The 14,521-nt window shown below is 34.1% G+C and overlaps 1 protein-coding gene across 1 annotated transcript; it reads right to left on the bottom strand.

Moving 5' to 3' along the window:
- Window positions 1-3,464: 3,464 nt before the first annotated feature.
- Window positions 3,465-5,099, bottom strand: LOC111880337 (cell division cycle 5-like protein). Its single transcript, XM_023876762.2, has 3 exons — window positions 4,874-5,099; window positions 4,459-4,673; window positions 3,465-4,350 (listed from the first exon to the last, which is right to left on the bottom strand). The coding sequence occupies exons 2-3, from the start codon at window positions 4,633-4,635 to the stop codon at window positions 3,583-3,585; spliced, it is 945 nt and encodes a 314-aa protein (XP_023732530.1). The 5' UTR covers window positions 4,636-4,673; window positions 4,874-5,099; the 3' UTR covers window positions 3,465-3,582.
- Window positions 5,100-14,521: the final 9,422 nt, after the last annotated feature.

Raw genomic sequence — 14,521 nt, 5'->3', positions numbered from 1 at the left:
TAATGAGAAAAGAATTTAAGTATAGTGTTATTATTGGGTTGATTTGTCAAAGTACAATGTTTTAATAAAAAAAAAAAAGAATAAAAATATGCAATGCAATAATAGAAAGAATAATAATCAAATATCGAAAGTGCGTTGTTATTTTTACATTTAGCCTGGAATCTAATGTGGATGCTACTGATCAGTGAGTTCAATTCTCATGAAGAAACAATACCTTTTATAAACAAACTCGGAAAAACGACATAAGTTTTGTTATAAATTGAACATCGTATTTTCCAATTTTGATCAATGTTGACTACATAGCCAATTTCCTTCGGCTTACTCGATTTCATTGGATCCGACATGTCAAGTAGGTGATGTGTTAGCCACGTGGACTCCTACTTGGCAATAACTGAATGTATTGGAGAGATCTTTAAATGTAAGCTAAAATCTAGGTTTTCACACTTCGTCCTCTTCTCTAATTTTGAAGGTCGATCATGTGGTTCAACATCACAGACAAGTCTACGAATAGTAAGGAATCAACCCTCTAGGAGGTGTTATTATGGATTATCAGCTCAATTTTCTCTCTTGGAGTGACAAAAACCCTACAAGAAGATACTGTGGTTGTAGGTATTTCACATATGGTAAAAAAGATTGTTAGTACTTTGGGTCGATTTGTTTCTCTAAATCATTTCGATTTCATCTTCATCTGCTAATGTTTATTCAAGACCAAAGCACCCCAAAATGACTTTTATTAGTTTATACACTTGGACATCATGGAAAATTGTATCGCGTGAAAAGAATTATATCTGTAGATATTATTAAGAATTTAAATATAATTTAAATTGTTAAGCAAATCTAGACCATTTACTTGGAAGAATAGACAATAAAACCTGATTTGAAAATGAAATCATAACGACTCATTCTTCAGTTTAATTTTTTATATATATTTTTTTAAATTTCATTTACTAAATCTGAAAATATGAAATTTAATTGTATCATTAACCTAAAACTTTTTAACTAAGACTAGAAATATAAAGGTAAAACTTTTGCATATTTTCTTGTTGTTTTGAATGCTCATATATAAATATTATTGTTTATGTTTGTTGTAGTTATAGTTGTTGATGAGATGTTATTAATGAAAGCTGGTACCATGACTGGTGATACAAGTTCTGGAATGGTAGAAAAGTCACTTAAATGAGATGATGAGAAAATAGAATGACGTTTGCATTACTGCATATGCTTTACAATCCAAGATCCCAAGATGCTATTGAAAGTCATGACCTTCAATTTTTGGAATGACACAAAGAGGAGGAATGTTTCACAAACTGGGAGGCATTGATCACACTCAATTAATAGAATTTAGTTCATGTAGGATCAGTAGCTGTAATTGGGCCCAATGTCACAATTGGTCAATCCACGAACATAGGGTATAATTAAATTTGAATTATTAATTTCACTTTTTTCAATCTTTTTCTAATAAAATGTAGCATTAATTTAGATCCCTATGTTTTGTTAGGTATAATGTTGCACTTGCTAATTACACGATTGGTGAGTCATGTGTCATCCATCACAAAGTCTGCAATGCTGAAGATGCTAATTAAGATCAATTTCACTTAACAAAATGTAGTAATCTTCGTTCCCAATAATATTGTCTTTCATTTTTCATTTTTCAATTTTCATATTTCATTTGTAATTTATTCTATTTTTTTTCTTAATATTCAGGCTCTTAAGTTCATAGAATAATGTTGAGATTGGTGCAAATTCATGCATTGATAGAGGTAGGTGAGCTTATATTGTTTTCTTTTTACAAGTTAATACACTTTAAGCCTTGAGGTTTCTAATTATACAAAATGACAAATCTACCCTTTGTGCAGTTGGAGGGATGACAATATTTTGAAAAAAAAAAACAGTTTTCAATTTCTATTTATGCCAACTTACAGTTTGATGAACAACATGATGAAATAAATACGATTTTCATAACTTTTTAAACCGTTTTATTGTTTTGTAGATCTCTTGAGATGGTGAAATAACCGGACCTCATCATTTTAAGCCTATGAGGTTTTTACGAGGTAGAGCTACTGACAGGTTCATTGTCCAAATGTATACATTGACTTTTCCAATATCTATTATAATCAATTTGTTTACTATTTTCCCCGATTAATTAACTCTATCCTATCATTGCAAAATAATCGATACGGGAGAATATAGTTTCGGTTTCTATTTTCCAAAGGTTCTCACCATGAATAACTGAATTGCTTGGTTGTAGTGTTCATTTGGTTGAACTAAAATATACGACTGAACTTTTTGACATAAAAACTGGCAGTAATGATAAACCCTAACAAGGTATGTCTGTAAATATTATTCCTTTTTTATATTATGATTTCAAATTTTCAGAGTTTTTGAAACTTGATTTTTGTTATATAAATAATTGATGTTGTAACTTGATTTAATTATGATATTATCATCATAAGTTGTACTCGAGTAGATAAAAACGACAAGTGGTATAAGTTCCATAGGTCATACTTTAGATTTTTTTTCATGCTTGTCTTTCATATTTCTTTAAAGTACACACAAATACAACAGCGTGCAATAACATTTCTTTTAAAATATACCATCATTTTATCATTTTTTTTTATAAAATGTAGCATTTCCATTTTTGGAAAATAAGATGGAACTCTGTTTGTGAATAAAGTATACATTGAGACACCATTTACTTCAAGATAGATGAGGGTGAGGAATTATATTTGTGATGGTGGTAAGATGAGCATTTCTCAATTGATCTCCTTATTATAGGTATGCAAACTTTTGTTAAATATCTAAATTACAAAGACATTATTAGTTGAGATGATGATTTTGTTTGTAAATTGTAATTAATGATGTTTAACTTTTGTGAACAACCGGTCTTAATTTTCTCCTAGTGGACTAAAATCTTGGATATAATGCATTGCTACTTCGGTCTGAAGACTTTTGACAAAATTGAAATGGAAGAAGTCAAAAAAATTCAACACTACTTTTGGGATTAAAAGTTATCTCAAAGGTCCACAAGATGTATAGAAGATGAACCACGAAACCGTAGAGGGTACACATAAATGTTGATCTAGTAAATGTGGCTTCTTTATGTATATGATTATGAACTGAACTTTTATAAACCTTTGTTCAAAATGTTCATTTATCAAATTTTAGCTTAATTGTGGTTCATTTAGGACAAGAAAGCAAACCATATTGGTTTCACATAAAAAACTGGAAACTTAGCATTACAATCAAGGATTTTGACTCAATGTACCTCAATAATAAAAAATGCTCCTCATGATTTGAGAGGGTGACATTTACTAGGAAAGATGATAAAGCATTATTAAACACCCGTCGCATATGATCATTGATCACCGATTAAATTTGTCCAATAAATGTTGTTAAAAGCAAAAGAAGTACGAAGCTTAACCATCATGTGAAGCAATATCATGGACTTATAACAAATTAAAACCTTTGGATTTAATAAAACTGCCTACATAATCATATTATCCCCTTCTAATATGTGCAAAGCATTCGCAACAATCCCTAATTACAGTATGAACTTGCAATCATAATCATGAGACATTACAATTAAAAAGATGAAAATCCATGGCTCAAATCTTGAAGACCCATTTTTGCGATATTTTGTAATTCATAATCTGAAATGCGTGGTGTCGGGAGATTCATTTTCGGCCTTTTTCTAACGGATTCCAAATCATTTAGTTTGTTTATAGCTGATGGAGCGTCTTTCCTTTGTGCTATTTTGTTCCTTTCAATGTCCTGTTTTCTCAAACGCGCCTCTTTATCGACCCTTCTTTCACCTTCAATTTCCTCAATCGTGGTCGGGAATTTATTAGGTTGTTCACCAATCAACAAACTTTCACCAGCAACATCATAAAATCCAAGTGGCGGCCTTCTCTCAAATGGAATCTCAGCATTGTAGTCGATTCCATTCCTTTTCCCATTCCAATTCCGGTTATCGATTCCAGCTGCCTTCAATTCTCTCCTTTTTTGCAAAGAAGCAAAAAGACTAGCTTCTGCAAGCTGCTTTTCCCGGCTCTTCCTTTTGGCCTTTTTCCCTTTGGTATTGGAAAAACGAGCCCGTGCTTCTAAAAGCATTTGTTTTTCATCTTCATCCATGTCAACTGGGTCGGGTCGCGCGGGTTTTGATTCTGGGTTTGGGTCGATCTCTCCGGGTTTTAATTTTCTTGGTTCATAGTTTTCATCTAGAAGTTTCTCGTAATGTTCGAGGCACTGTGATGGAGTGCGTCCCACAATAGGAGCGATTGTTCTCCATTGAGAGGGCATGAGCTTAGTAAGATGGAGCAGCTTCTCTTCTTCTTCTCTGGTCCATTCAATCTGTAAAGGTAACCAAAAAAAAAAAAAAAAAAAACAGTCAGGATTTGATCAAACGATTCTTCAGTTTTTGTGAGTGACCTAACTCTTGAGAGTAAGTTGCATGCATACCTTTGTAATGGAGGGATGAAGCCACTCATACCAACGCGCTTTACACTGCGTAGCGGATTTATGAACGAGTAATGAAGAGATACGAGTCCATTGGTTGGTTCCATATTTCGAAAGAGCAGCCCTGAGGATCTCATCCTCTGTATTCGTCCAACAGCCTTCCTTTACCATTATCTTCATCTTCCTCCTCTTTTTCTACGTTTTGATCAGTCCCAGATCTATAAAAAAAATAAAAAAAATTACGTCACGAATTAAACAAATAAAAAGCAATAAAGTCCTAATCAAAACGCTTATCATTATCACTCAGTCAAAGTATCGAAATCTTTGACTCTTTGAAAAATTACAACAATTGAACAAATCAACATTTAACGATTAATAAATCAACAGTTATTTCATCAAATTAAACAAAGAAACTTACTATCGGAATGAAATCGTGACTGTGATGTTGTACTATTTCTATTAGACTTGAGAGTCGCGATTGTTAGAAACGGATAATAGGAGAAAGGCGCTTTGATTAACTGTGAGCAACAGAATTTATAGATGATCAAATAACCGTTTGTGAGAAAATCAGAAACAGAAACCGTATTTCTCCTAAATCTACTTGCCGAAAAAACTTCCAAACATACTTGCCGAGAAAGCAATCGTTTTCCTAAATTAGTGAAGGGGGTTCAAAAAATCGGAAGTTTTGATATTTAAAATTCTACAAATCCGGATTTTTAGCGACGGGTGTTGAAATAAAGCTGAGTAATTTTTTTTGGAACCGCAAAATAATAGTAAATAGTTTTATTAACATAAAAATAATATTATGATTATTGATTAAAAAAATGAAGTTACAAAACAATATTAAAATAAAAAAGAAAATGACAAAATTAGCCAAATATACTAATCACCTTACAAATTTAGCCAAAAAAAATTGAAATTGCAAAAATAACCACTGAATTCGCAGATGAAAAAGCCTCATCTACGAATGTACATTCGCAGTTGATTTTTTTTTTTCAATTTTTTTTTCTGAATATATAGTGTTTTAGTAGGCTTAAATCGCAGATGGACACAGTCCATCTGTGATTTCCTCTCCAGTTCATCTGTGAAATAATGTTTTTTTATTTTATTTTTTAATTTTGACTATGAAATCAATTGGTTCGACTACGAAATAACCTTAGTATATATAAACTTTTGTAGAAAATTATCAATTTAGTTGGTATTTCTTTAGGAAATTTCTTTAAAATCTCTCTAAAAAATGATTGAATATCTGGTTTGTCTTGTAACCGGTGGGAGATGGCAAGTAACCAAACACTCAAATCTTGAATACGTATGTCCACAGGGAGGTATTTTTGAATTCGCGTTCATATTTTCTGAGTATATTAGTTATATTAAAAGTGTATCTTTGGTGAGAAGCAAAATTGGTTTGTTAGACAAATATAGAATTAGTCTTCGGTTTATCAGGTGTAACTTCTTTGCCATCAAAACCATAAGCATCATAATAATCTACATTTCCCGTAATGATTACTTCATCTTCCTCCGACACCTAATTTAATAAGCAATAATCTCTAATTAAATAAATGTTTCAATCTACTAAAAACAAAATTAAAATAAATGTAAGTATAAGAACCTCTTTAGCTTCATTATAATCATTTATACCAAACACATCATCATCAAATTTGTTCTATGCATTGTCATTCCTCTCCTCCAACTCCTACATTAAAAATAACACTTTATACTTATTAATGAAAGACACATTAAAAATTAATTATTAAAATCGTAAATGTGATATCTATAACAACCTTGTCGTCTTCAATATCACCAAAATTATTTTCAGTTGTATTATTTTATTCATCAGTTCATCTTGTACAACCTATATTTTCAAATATAAAATATGAACACAAATATTCATATATGTTAATAAAATTAAAAAAAAAAATAATGTAGCGTGTAACCAACCCCGTTCATCAAATTTTGTTTGGAATGCTGCAGGCTCCTCAAAACTGATGTTATTCCATAAATCTTCATTATTCACTTCTTCAACAAAAACCTCTCTAGGTTCTCGGTTCGTAAACACATGCTGCTCCAGTGCATGTAGCCGTTTCAACACCTCCTCTAGGTTGTGTTTCCCACTGCCCCTACCTCTACCATGAGAGCGACCACGGGACGACATACTAGACGAAGATTCGTCTTCTCTCCTAAAATGGTCCCGTACTGGGGATGGAACTGATTTTCGTTCACCATATACATACTCTTGAAATGACATATAATAACAAGATGTCATCTCACCATCACTCGGTAACATGTTTTGTCTTGGTGGTTGTCCCTCCTAAAAGATTGAACATATTAAAAATACATATAAAAGTATAATAACGAAGTTTATTAATAATAAAAAAATATTTATAAACCTGTATCTTTGAAAAAATCTTGTTCACATCAATCCATTTCAATTTTTTTGTCCCACTCCATCGTTTCATCCGAGGCATGTCTCTATTTTTTCTCAATACAAATCCACATGCACGAACAGTCGGAAGCATCTCATATATCCATATCTATAATTTTTACAATTATAGTAATAAAAGTTAAAATTAAAATAAAAAACATAACAATAAAACCATTTAAATATAAGTAAATTTTTATACCCTTATTGGAGCCGTAAATCTTGAGACGGAATATTTTAAAGTTTGACAACGCTCAGGAAGTGATAAATATTTATTTATCTTGTTCCATGTATCCTCAATGTCATCATACGTAAAATCCCAAAGATAGTAAACAAAAAATACATGTTCCAGACATTCAAATTCTCAGCAAAAAAAAAAACAATCTTATGGAACCAGATCATTTATTTATTTTCCCAAAAAGACGTTCACACAAAATGTATATCAAACATACTCTAACTGCATCGGCGTCGTCAACTTCTAAGAATGATTGATTTAAAATAAAACTTTTCAGGTCGCCGATTTTCACCGAACTATTTGTATAGTATGGAAATAGCCGTTCACGCAGTAAACATCTTTTTTTACTAGTAACTATTTTTTCTGACTCTTTTCTCCCGATGTTTTCTGGATACTCCCCAAAATTGAAGCCGGTTATCAAACAAAACTCTTTTGGCCCATATATCATTTTCGTATCGCCTACTCTAAAATATAACCGTTTTATTCCATCTAGAGATAAAGCAGCATCCGGTCGTATCTGATGAAGGAACATTTTGTAGAACAGCAATCTGTCCCCTTGTAAACGATGGACGTCCAACGAGTAACCAAATACGGTATCTTTAAATATATTACGACTGACACCATCTAACATTTCAAATACTTCTCATATATTACACCCCGATCCTTTTAAGTTTACAATTGCTTTCACATTGAAATTATTATAATCATGTTGCACAAAACACAATAACATATTAGAGAACTAAACAAATATTTCATTTTAAAATATATGATTATTAAGTGCAATAATAACATAAACAATAATAACAATGCAAATACAAATATTTAATAAATAATTTAGATATTTACGCTAAAAAACAATAACATACTATAACAATTTTTCAACTTAAACGACAAATATATAAACAATTTTCCAAGTTATACGACAAATATATAAACAATTTTTATCTTTCTAGTTATATAAAATAACATTTTCTAACCATATAAACAAACAATTTTTCAACTAAAACGACAACTAAATTAACAATTTTCCAAGTTATACGACAAATATACAAACAATTTTTAACTTTCAAATTATTTAAAATAACATTTTCTAACCATACTATAAAATCTTTTCTACTAAAACAACAAATATATACAAATTTTCAAGTTATACGACAAATAGACAAACGACTATTGTACACATATTATAAAATTTTCTTACCATACTATAAAAAATTTTATACTTCACCAACAAATATATACAAATTTTCAACTTATACGACAAATATATATATATATATATATATATATATATATATATATATATATATATATATATATATATATATATATATATATATATATATACAAACGACTATTCTACACATACTGTAAACATTATTTTAACCATTTTTCAATTTATAAAAACAATTACACGATAAGAATATACAATTTTTCAATTTATACAACAACTATACAAACGACAAATAACATATTCTAACCAAGCTATATCAATTTATCAACTTAAACCACTAATCAAAACATATTGTAAACATTATTCTAACAATTTATTTAACTAATAAATTAAAAAAAAAATTAGCATATTCTAACCATTTTACTAAATGTACAACCACCCGATGCACACTCTACGCAGTCTCTACTTGTACATTCATACAACCACTAACAAAATAGCATTTAAACTTCAAGTTTACTAATAACAAATATTAAAACTATCAAATACAACAAAATTACCCTATCACAAACAATATAATTTCATTTTTTTTACACTAACTAATATAATAAATAATAAAATAATAAAGACATATACTAAATAAATGTTAATTAAAACATAAAAAGAGTTAAAATCTAACCATATTTGCGGGATTGTTAAAATAATCCTCCATTTTCTTTAAAAAATCGTCAAAAGGAATCCCCGAGAGAGAGACAGAGAGAGAGAGAGAGAGAGAGAGAGAGAGAGAGAAAAAAAGTTTTTCTGTATTGAAGAGTGAAAAATAAAGAAAAAAACGTTTTATAGAGTTTTTTGCGGAAAATCGCAGATGAACAGTGCAAATTGCAGATGGAAAGCCAAAATCGCAGATGGGGCTTTTCCATCTGCGAATTCAGTAGTTATTTTTGCAGTTTCAATTTTTTTTTGCTAAAATTGTAAGGTGATTAGTGTGTTTGGCTAATTTTGTCATTTTCTTTTTTTTTAATATTACACAAACATATTTTTGATTTACTCAATATCACATAACGTAATTACCTTTTGCGTTATCTTTCATGTGTTTGTTTGATTTGGTTCTATTTGTTTGATATTTGGGCAGAAATTCAACTTGTAATGTGTTTGTTTGAGCCTATTCTGTTTCTTTTATTTGGTTCAATTTATGTTTGTTTCTGTTTAGTTTTGTTTGGCTTGGACAAAAACATGTTATACTTAATTTCCTGTTCTAATATTGATTCCATTCCAATCTCCACTTGATTCCATTCCTGTTCCTGTCCAGCATTTCTCTTTTTTGTCCTTGTGCAGCTATTGTTCCTGTTCTATTATTGATTCCATTCCAATCTTCATTCCATTCCATTCCTGTTCTAATATTGATGTTACAATCTATTAAATTACATTCTATTCTTGATTTCTATTGAGAGAAAAACTTGAGACACACTTGAACAAACGTTAGAACAAGTATAGTTGCGGAATAGTTTATCTCAAAGGATCTAAAAGCTCAAAAATAATAATAAGTTAGAGTTAGATATAGAGATTTAGGTGCGGAAATATAAATCACAGTAGGTGTTATATCAAGTATACACATAAGTTGATTCTTAACAAGGAATGCATTCAGATCGAGTTAGTAAGTGAGATCAAACTTAGTGATTAAGTCAAGAATGACTTGCTCCGAAGAGAAATGGTATTCAGATATAGTGAACTTTACTAGTAAGAGAGAGAGAAGAGAGAAATAACATTAGATATGATGTTTAAGATGTGAAGTGTTATCAGATTGTTATATTGAAATAAGAAACATTGAGTCCTATATATAGAGGCTCAAGGATTACACTTGTTCAACTATCTAACCGTAGCCATGCAAGGCATACTGGACAAAAGAAAGTATTCTAAGAAAAGCAGATAAAGAGCTAAACTAAGAAAGGTAGATAGTGAACTGCGGATGATGATGACTTCGGATGTGGTTGCTGAGCTGACTTGACTGCGAATCTTGGAAGGCTGCGGTAGGTCAAGTTTAAGAGGGTCACTTTCATGATTCAACAATTTTCCTCTTAAGTGACATCTTCAACTTTTCTTCAGTTATCAAGTTTTAGGAACTTGATTAGAATCCACTAAAATTTTCTTATATTCTCTAACCAAGTGATTCTCCTTAAAATTTCGAATCTGACTTCGGTAGTTACGTGTTTGGACTTTTGAACTGCGGTTCGACAAACTTCAATTTGCTTCCTTATGAGACGATTCATGGCAGTCATACGGATGAAATATTTGGTTTCATTAAGTTTCCTTTTGAAAATGACTCCAAGATCTGGGAAGTTTGTTGCACCTAGAGATCTCTCTTGATAACCTTCAGTCAACATCGGTGCGGGGTCTAGTGGTGGTAAATCGAACTTTTTGGCAAGGGCAGGGTGAATGTCTGCATCAATCTTTGGGAAGTCGTAGACAGTTTCCCTTAGGAATGTGCTTGTCCTTTCAAACGCTATCTTCATCTTTGGGTACTTTTCTACTTTGTTTTGGAACACCTTTGCTATCAGGAAGACTTCTTCTTGATTCATACATGGGAAGTCAGCTTGGGTGCGGACGTAGTCCTGATTCCTTCCATTAAGAGTATATTGCATGAAGTCAGCTTTCATGAATTTTCGGGGCTTAAAGTTCTTGACTACGGATGGTCTATTAGTAGACCAGATTTTCTCTATTGAGGAGGCATATTTAGCATGGAATCGATTAAGTCTTTCGAATTCCATGGGCAGTCTCTTGTGATCAGGTAAGTTGCGGTCAAACTGCTCAAATACAGTGAAGTATTTTGCATTGGGGGATATTGGAACATCCCAGTAACCGTTAGATGGGGGTTCAACAAAGGTAAGGCAGGGTTTGTAGTCATGATCCAGCAATCTGCGGTGAGGATTGATCCAAGAATTGACTAAGGATTCATCCATGGTGATGTCGAATCCGTTTTCTCTCCAGATTAGCTCAGCAAACTTGGCTACTTTCCAGTCTGCTTTCTTTTGTTTTGTTGTGGGGAGTCATTTGAGTGTTCAAATTACATGTTGGATGCTAAATCTTTGAAGTGGGGAGGAGTCTCCGGTCGCTTCGAATAAGATTCTTCCTGTTGCAGTGGTGACTGATGTTGCGGTGGAGTCTGATGTTGTGGGGGTGTTTGATGGCTTGGATTCTTATGAGGAGATAGTTGCGGTGAAGGAGTTCTTTCATTAATGACAGGGGAGCTTCTATGTTGATGAGAGATGTGGTCTGAATGATGGTCTTCTTCACTTCCCTCTATTGAGGAATGCAGACCCGGGGATTCCTCAAGCCATTCCTTAAGACCATCGATTTTAGCATACACATTGTCGAATTGTGCTTTGAGAGCATCAGCCAGTTGCTGATTATTTGGAATAGTGGTGTTCAAAAGTAGTCGATGAATCTCCTTAGTGAGTTGAAGGATCTCAGGACCATGAAATTTTGAAGATAGAGAGCATCGAATACTGTTGATTGTAGATTGTAGGACCCAGATGGTGGACTCATAGGCAGTATGAGTTTCATCTATCAGCTTCTTCAAGTGAGTTGATTGATCCGCAATGGTTGTTTGAAGGTCTGCCTTGATTGCAGATACCTCAGAGGTGAGGCACTTAGCAGTAGCCATAAACTGTTGATGATCAGCTTTACGATTTGTATCCAAAGAACGAATTCCCAATCCAACTTTCAGAGAAATTCGCTCAGTAGCTAATCGTTCACGAGTTTCTAGTCGTTCTATCCTTTCAATGAGGGACTGCGGTCCTGGAATGTCTTCAGGTTGCGGTTGTATGGGCTTGACCGCAGCAAGAATCTGATCTACTTTTGCTTGTAGATTCAGAAATTATTTTCTTGATACAGCGTTCTTCTTTTTCTCTTTAGGCTTGGAGGTTGAGTGTTGAGAACCACTCGACGCTTCTTCTTCATCAAAAATCACTAAATCATCATCAGAAGGAGCAAGTTGATTTACCTCATTGATATCGAAGTCATCGAGCCCGAATGTTGGTGCAGATCTAACTTCGATTGCGGTCCCATCTTCTTGAGAATCTCTAACACTTGGAGTGGGAGGGGTTTTTATTGACCTTCACCACCAGGAGCGGTCTGAACGTTGTGGACCGTCTCAGCCATTGGGGACATCAACTCCTGTATTTTCAGAATTTTGTCTATGGTGTGAGCATTGTTAATGGCGTCTGCCCAATACTTCGCCAATGAGTGAATCTCTTGTTGTTTCTGTTAAAGGTGTTTGGTTTGTCTATCTTTTCTTGTTGAAATGCTCTACGGAAAGCGGCATATTTCTTTGCTTCAGCTTCATTGTTTGGCTTGTATTTACTCCATGAATCATTGAGATCAATATCGCCAATTCTTGATAAAGCATCGAGGTGTCCCTCGGGTCCACGGATCCTTGTACAATTGTGCTCACCATGCCTAAACCACTTGGAAAATATGGAAGCGGAGTAGGATTTCCTGAGCTTCCTCGGTCTCCATGAACCGTCGTCAAGTCTGGCCTCGGGTCAATTCTGGCAAGGGCGGAAGAATTGCCCTGCAGTTGCGAAGGTGTTTGAAGTGTATGGGTTATAGATAAAAGGATGGAGTTCAACTCCTCATGTGAAAAGAAATGTAGACGGGAAGCCCTGGAGACCTTAGGGCGAGAACCAGTTCCATCCTCTTGGGAGTGAGTTGGGGGTGAGTCTCCACGAGTAGGTGAAGCAGACACACATTTTGTGTCTGAGAGGAATTCGATGGTTATGTTGAATGGGTATGCGGCCACCCCAAGGACTATTGGAGCCTTTTGAGAGGCCGCGACATCTGTCCGGCCACGCATTTGGTCTGTGGATTTTGTTTTTCTTTTCTTGAGGATTGCAATGGGTTGTGTGTCATCATCAGAATCATCTGAGTCGTCATTTGAAGGCACAATTGGTTTGAGTTTCCTTTTTTTGGATGGTTCAGTGTTTTTGGGAGTATCCTTCTTCTTTGGGGTTCCATGTTTCTTGGAGATGTTGTAGGGGCCTTGGTTGGCTGAGGCAACCTTTTTGACCCTTTGTGATAAAGGCAAGTTGGATAGGGCAGAAGAGGATGGGGTTGCGGTACTATCAGGATTGATGGGTGCGGTTGAGGTTTGTAGGTTCTGACTAGGTAGAGGCGGGGTAGGAAGGTATGGGTCAATACCTTCCGTAGCCTCTAAGTTATCTGTGACATCATTGGTTTCAAGTCCAAGTGTAGACAGTATGTGGGTTGGTAGTCGTCTAATAGTTCTGAAAAGAGATTGATCTTTAGAAGGGTTGTACCTTTTAAGATCTTTGGTGATGAAGAGGTTGACATCGTTGCCCATGCTCAGTCCCGCATCAGCATGAAGATCGGAGATGCACATAGACCAAAATCTTGCAAAAGTGAGTTCGGTAGGGCTTTCTCTTGGACTTTCCTTGGGAATGTACTGCAGGAAGTCATCCCACAGAATCTGACCGTAGTTGACATCATGGCCAGTGAAGATGCTCCACACTAACTCTAATAGCTTGAGGCCCATGTTATCAATGCCTCTGGTCCTGCCAGACAGACTGCAGATTACAAAGTGGCAAACAAACTGCCATACCGCAGGCAACTGATTCTTCTTGAATTCGCCTACGCCTTTAAGCTTCTTTTGGTAACCCATCTGGTAAAGTGCAGATAAAATATCGGTTGTGCTTGGGGTGAAGAACTTGGTTGAAGGATGAACTAACAGATTAATGGCGTTGAGAAACTTCTCTTTGGTCAGAATAACCAAAGAATCATTCACCAAATTCAGATGCACCTCTTGAAGATCGTTGAGAGTGCGATATGCAGAGAAAGCACATTTATAGAGGGTTGAAAGTGGAACTACGTCGGTGAAAGCATCAAAAGGAGCGAACAATGGATGATTTGACAAGAACTTGATCATCAACTTGATTGGATCATTGTAAAAAGAATGTACATTGAACACTGCCCTAAAATTGCTTGAGGCAATCGTAGGCATTTGTTTTCTTGAGGCAGAGTCTGAACCAGTTGGGTGAGCAGAGATAGATGTTTTGGAGTGTTTCTTGGAGATACCCGATTTCACCATTTTAAAAAAAAAATTGAAGAACTTGCAGGAAAACAGAGTGCAAGAAGATGAAGGAGATGAAGTTCGTCTTAAGAGTTTGCAGAAAGCGTAAACCTTTCTTGGGAAGAAAAAGAGGGTTTTATAGTGGCGAAATTAAAA

Source organism: Lactuca sativa, chromosome 8 (assembly GCF_002870075.4).
Source record: "Lactuca sativa cultivar Salinas chromosome 8, Lsat_Salinas_v11, whole genome shotgun sequence".
Lineage (NCBI taxonomy): Eukaryota > Viridiplantae > Streptophyta > Magnoliopsida > Asterales > Asteraceae > Lactuca > Lactuca sativa.
The sequence above is the reverse complement of the archived record's forward strand: the minus strand, read 5'-3'. Positions and strand labels throughout refer to the sequence as shown.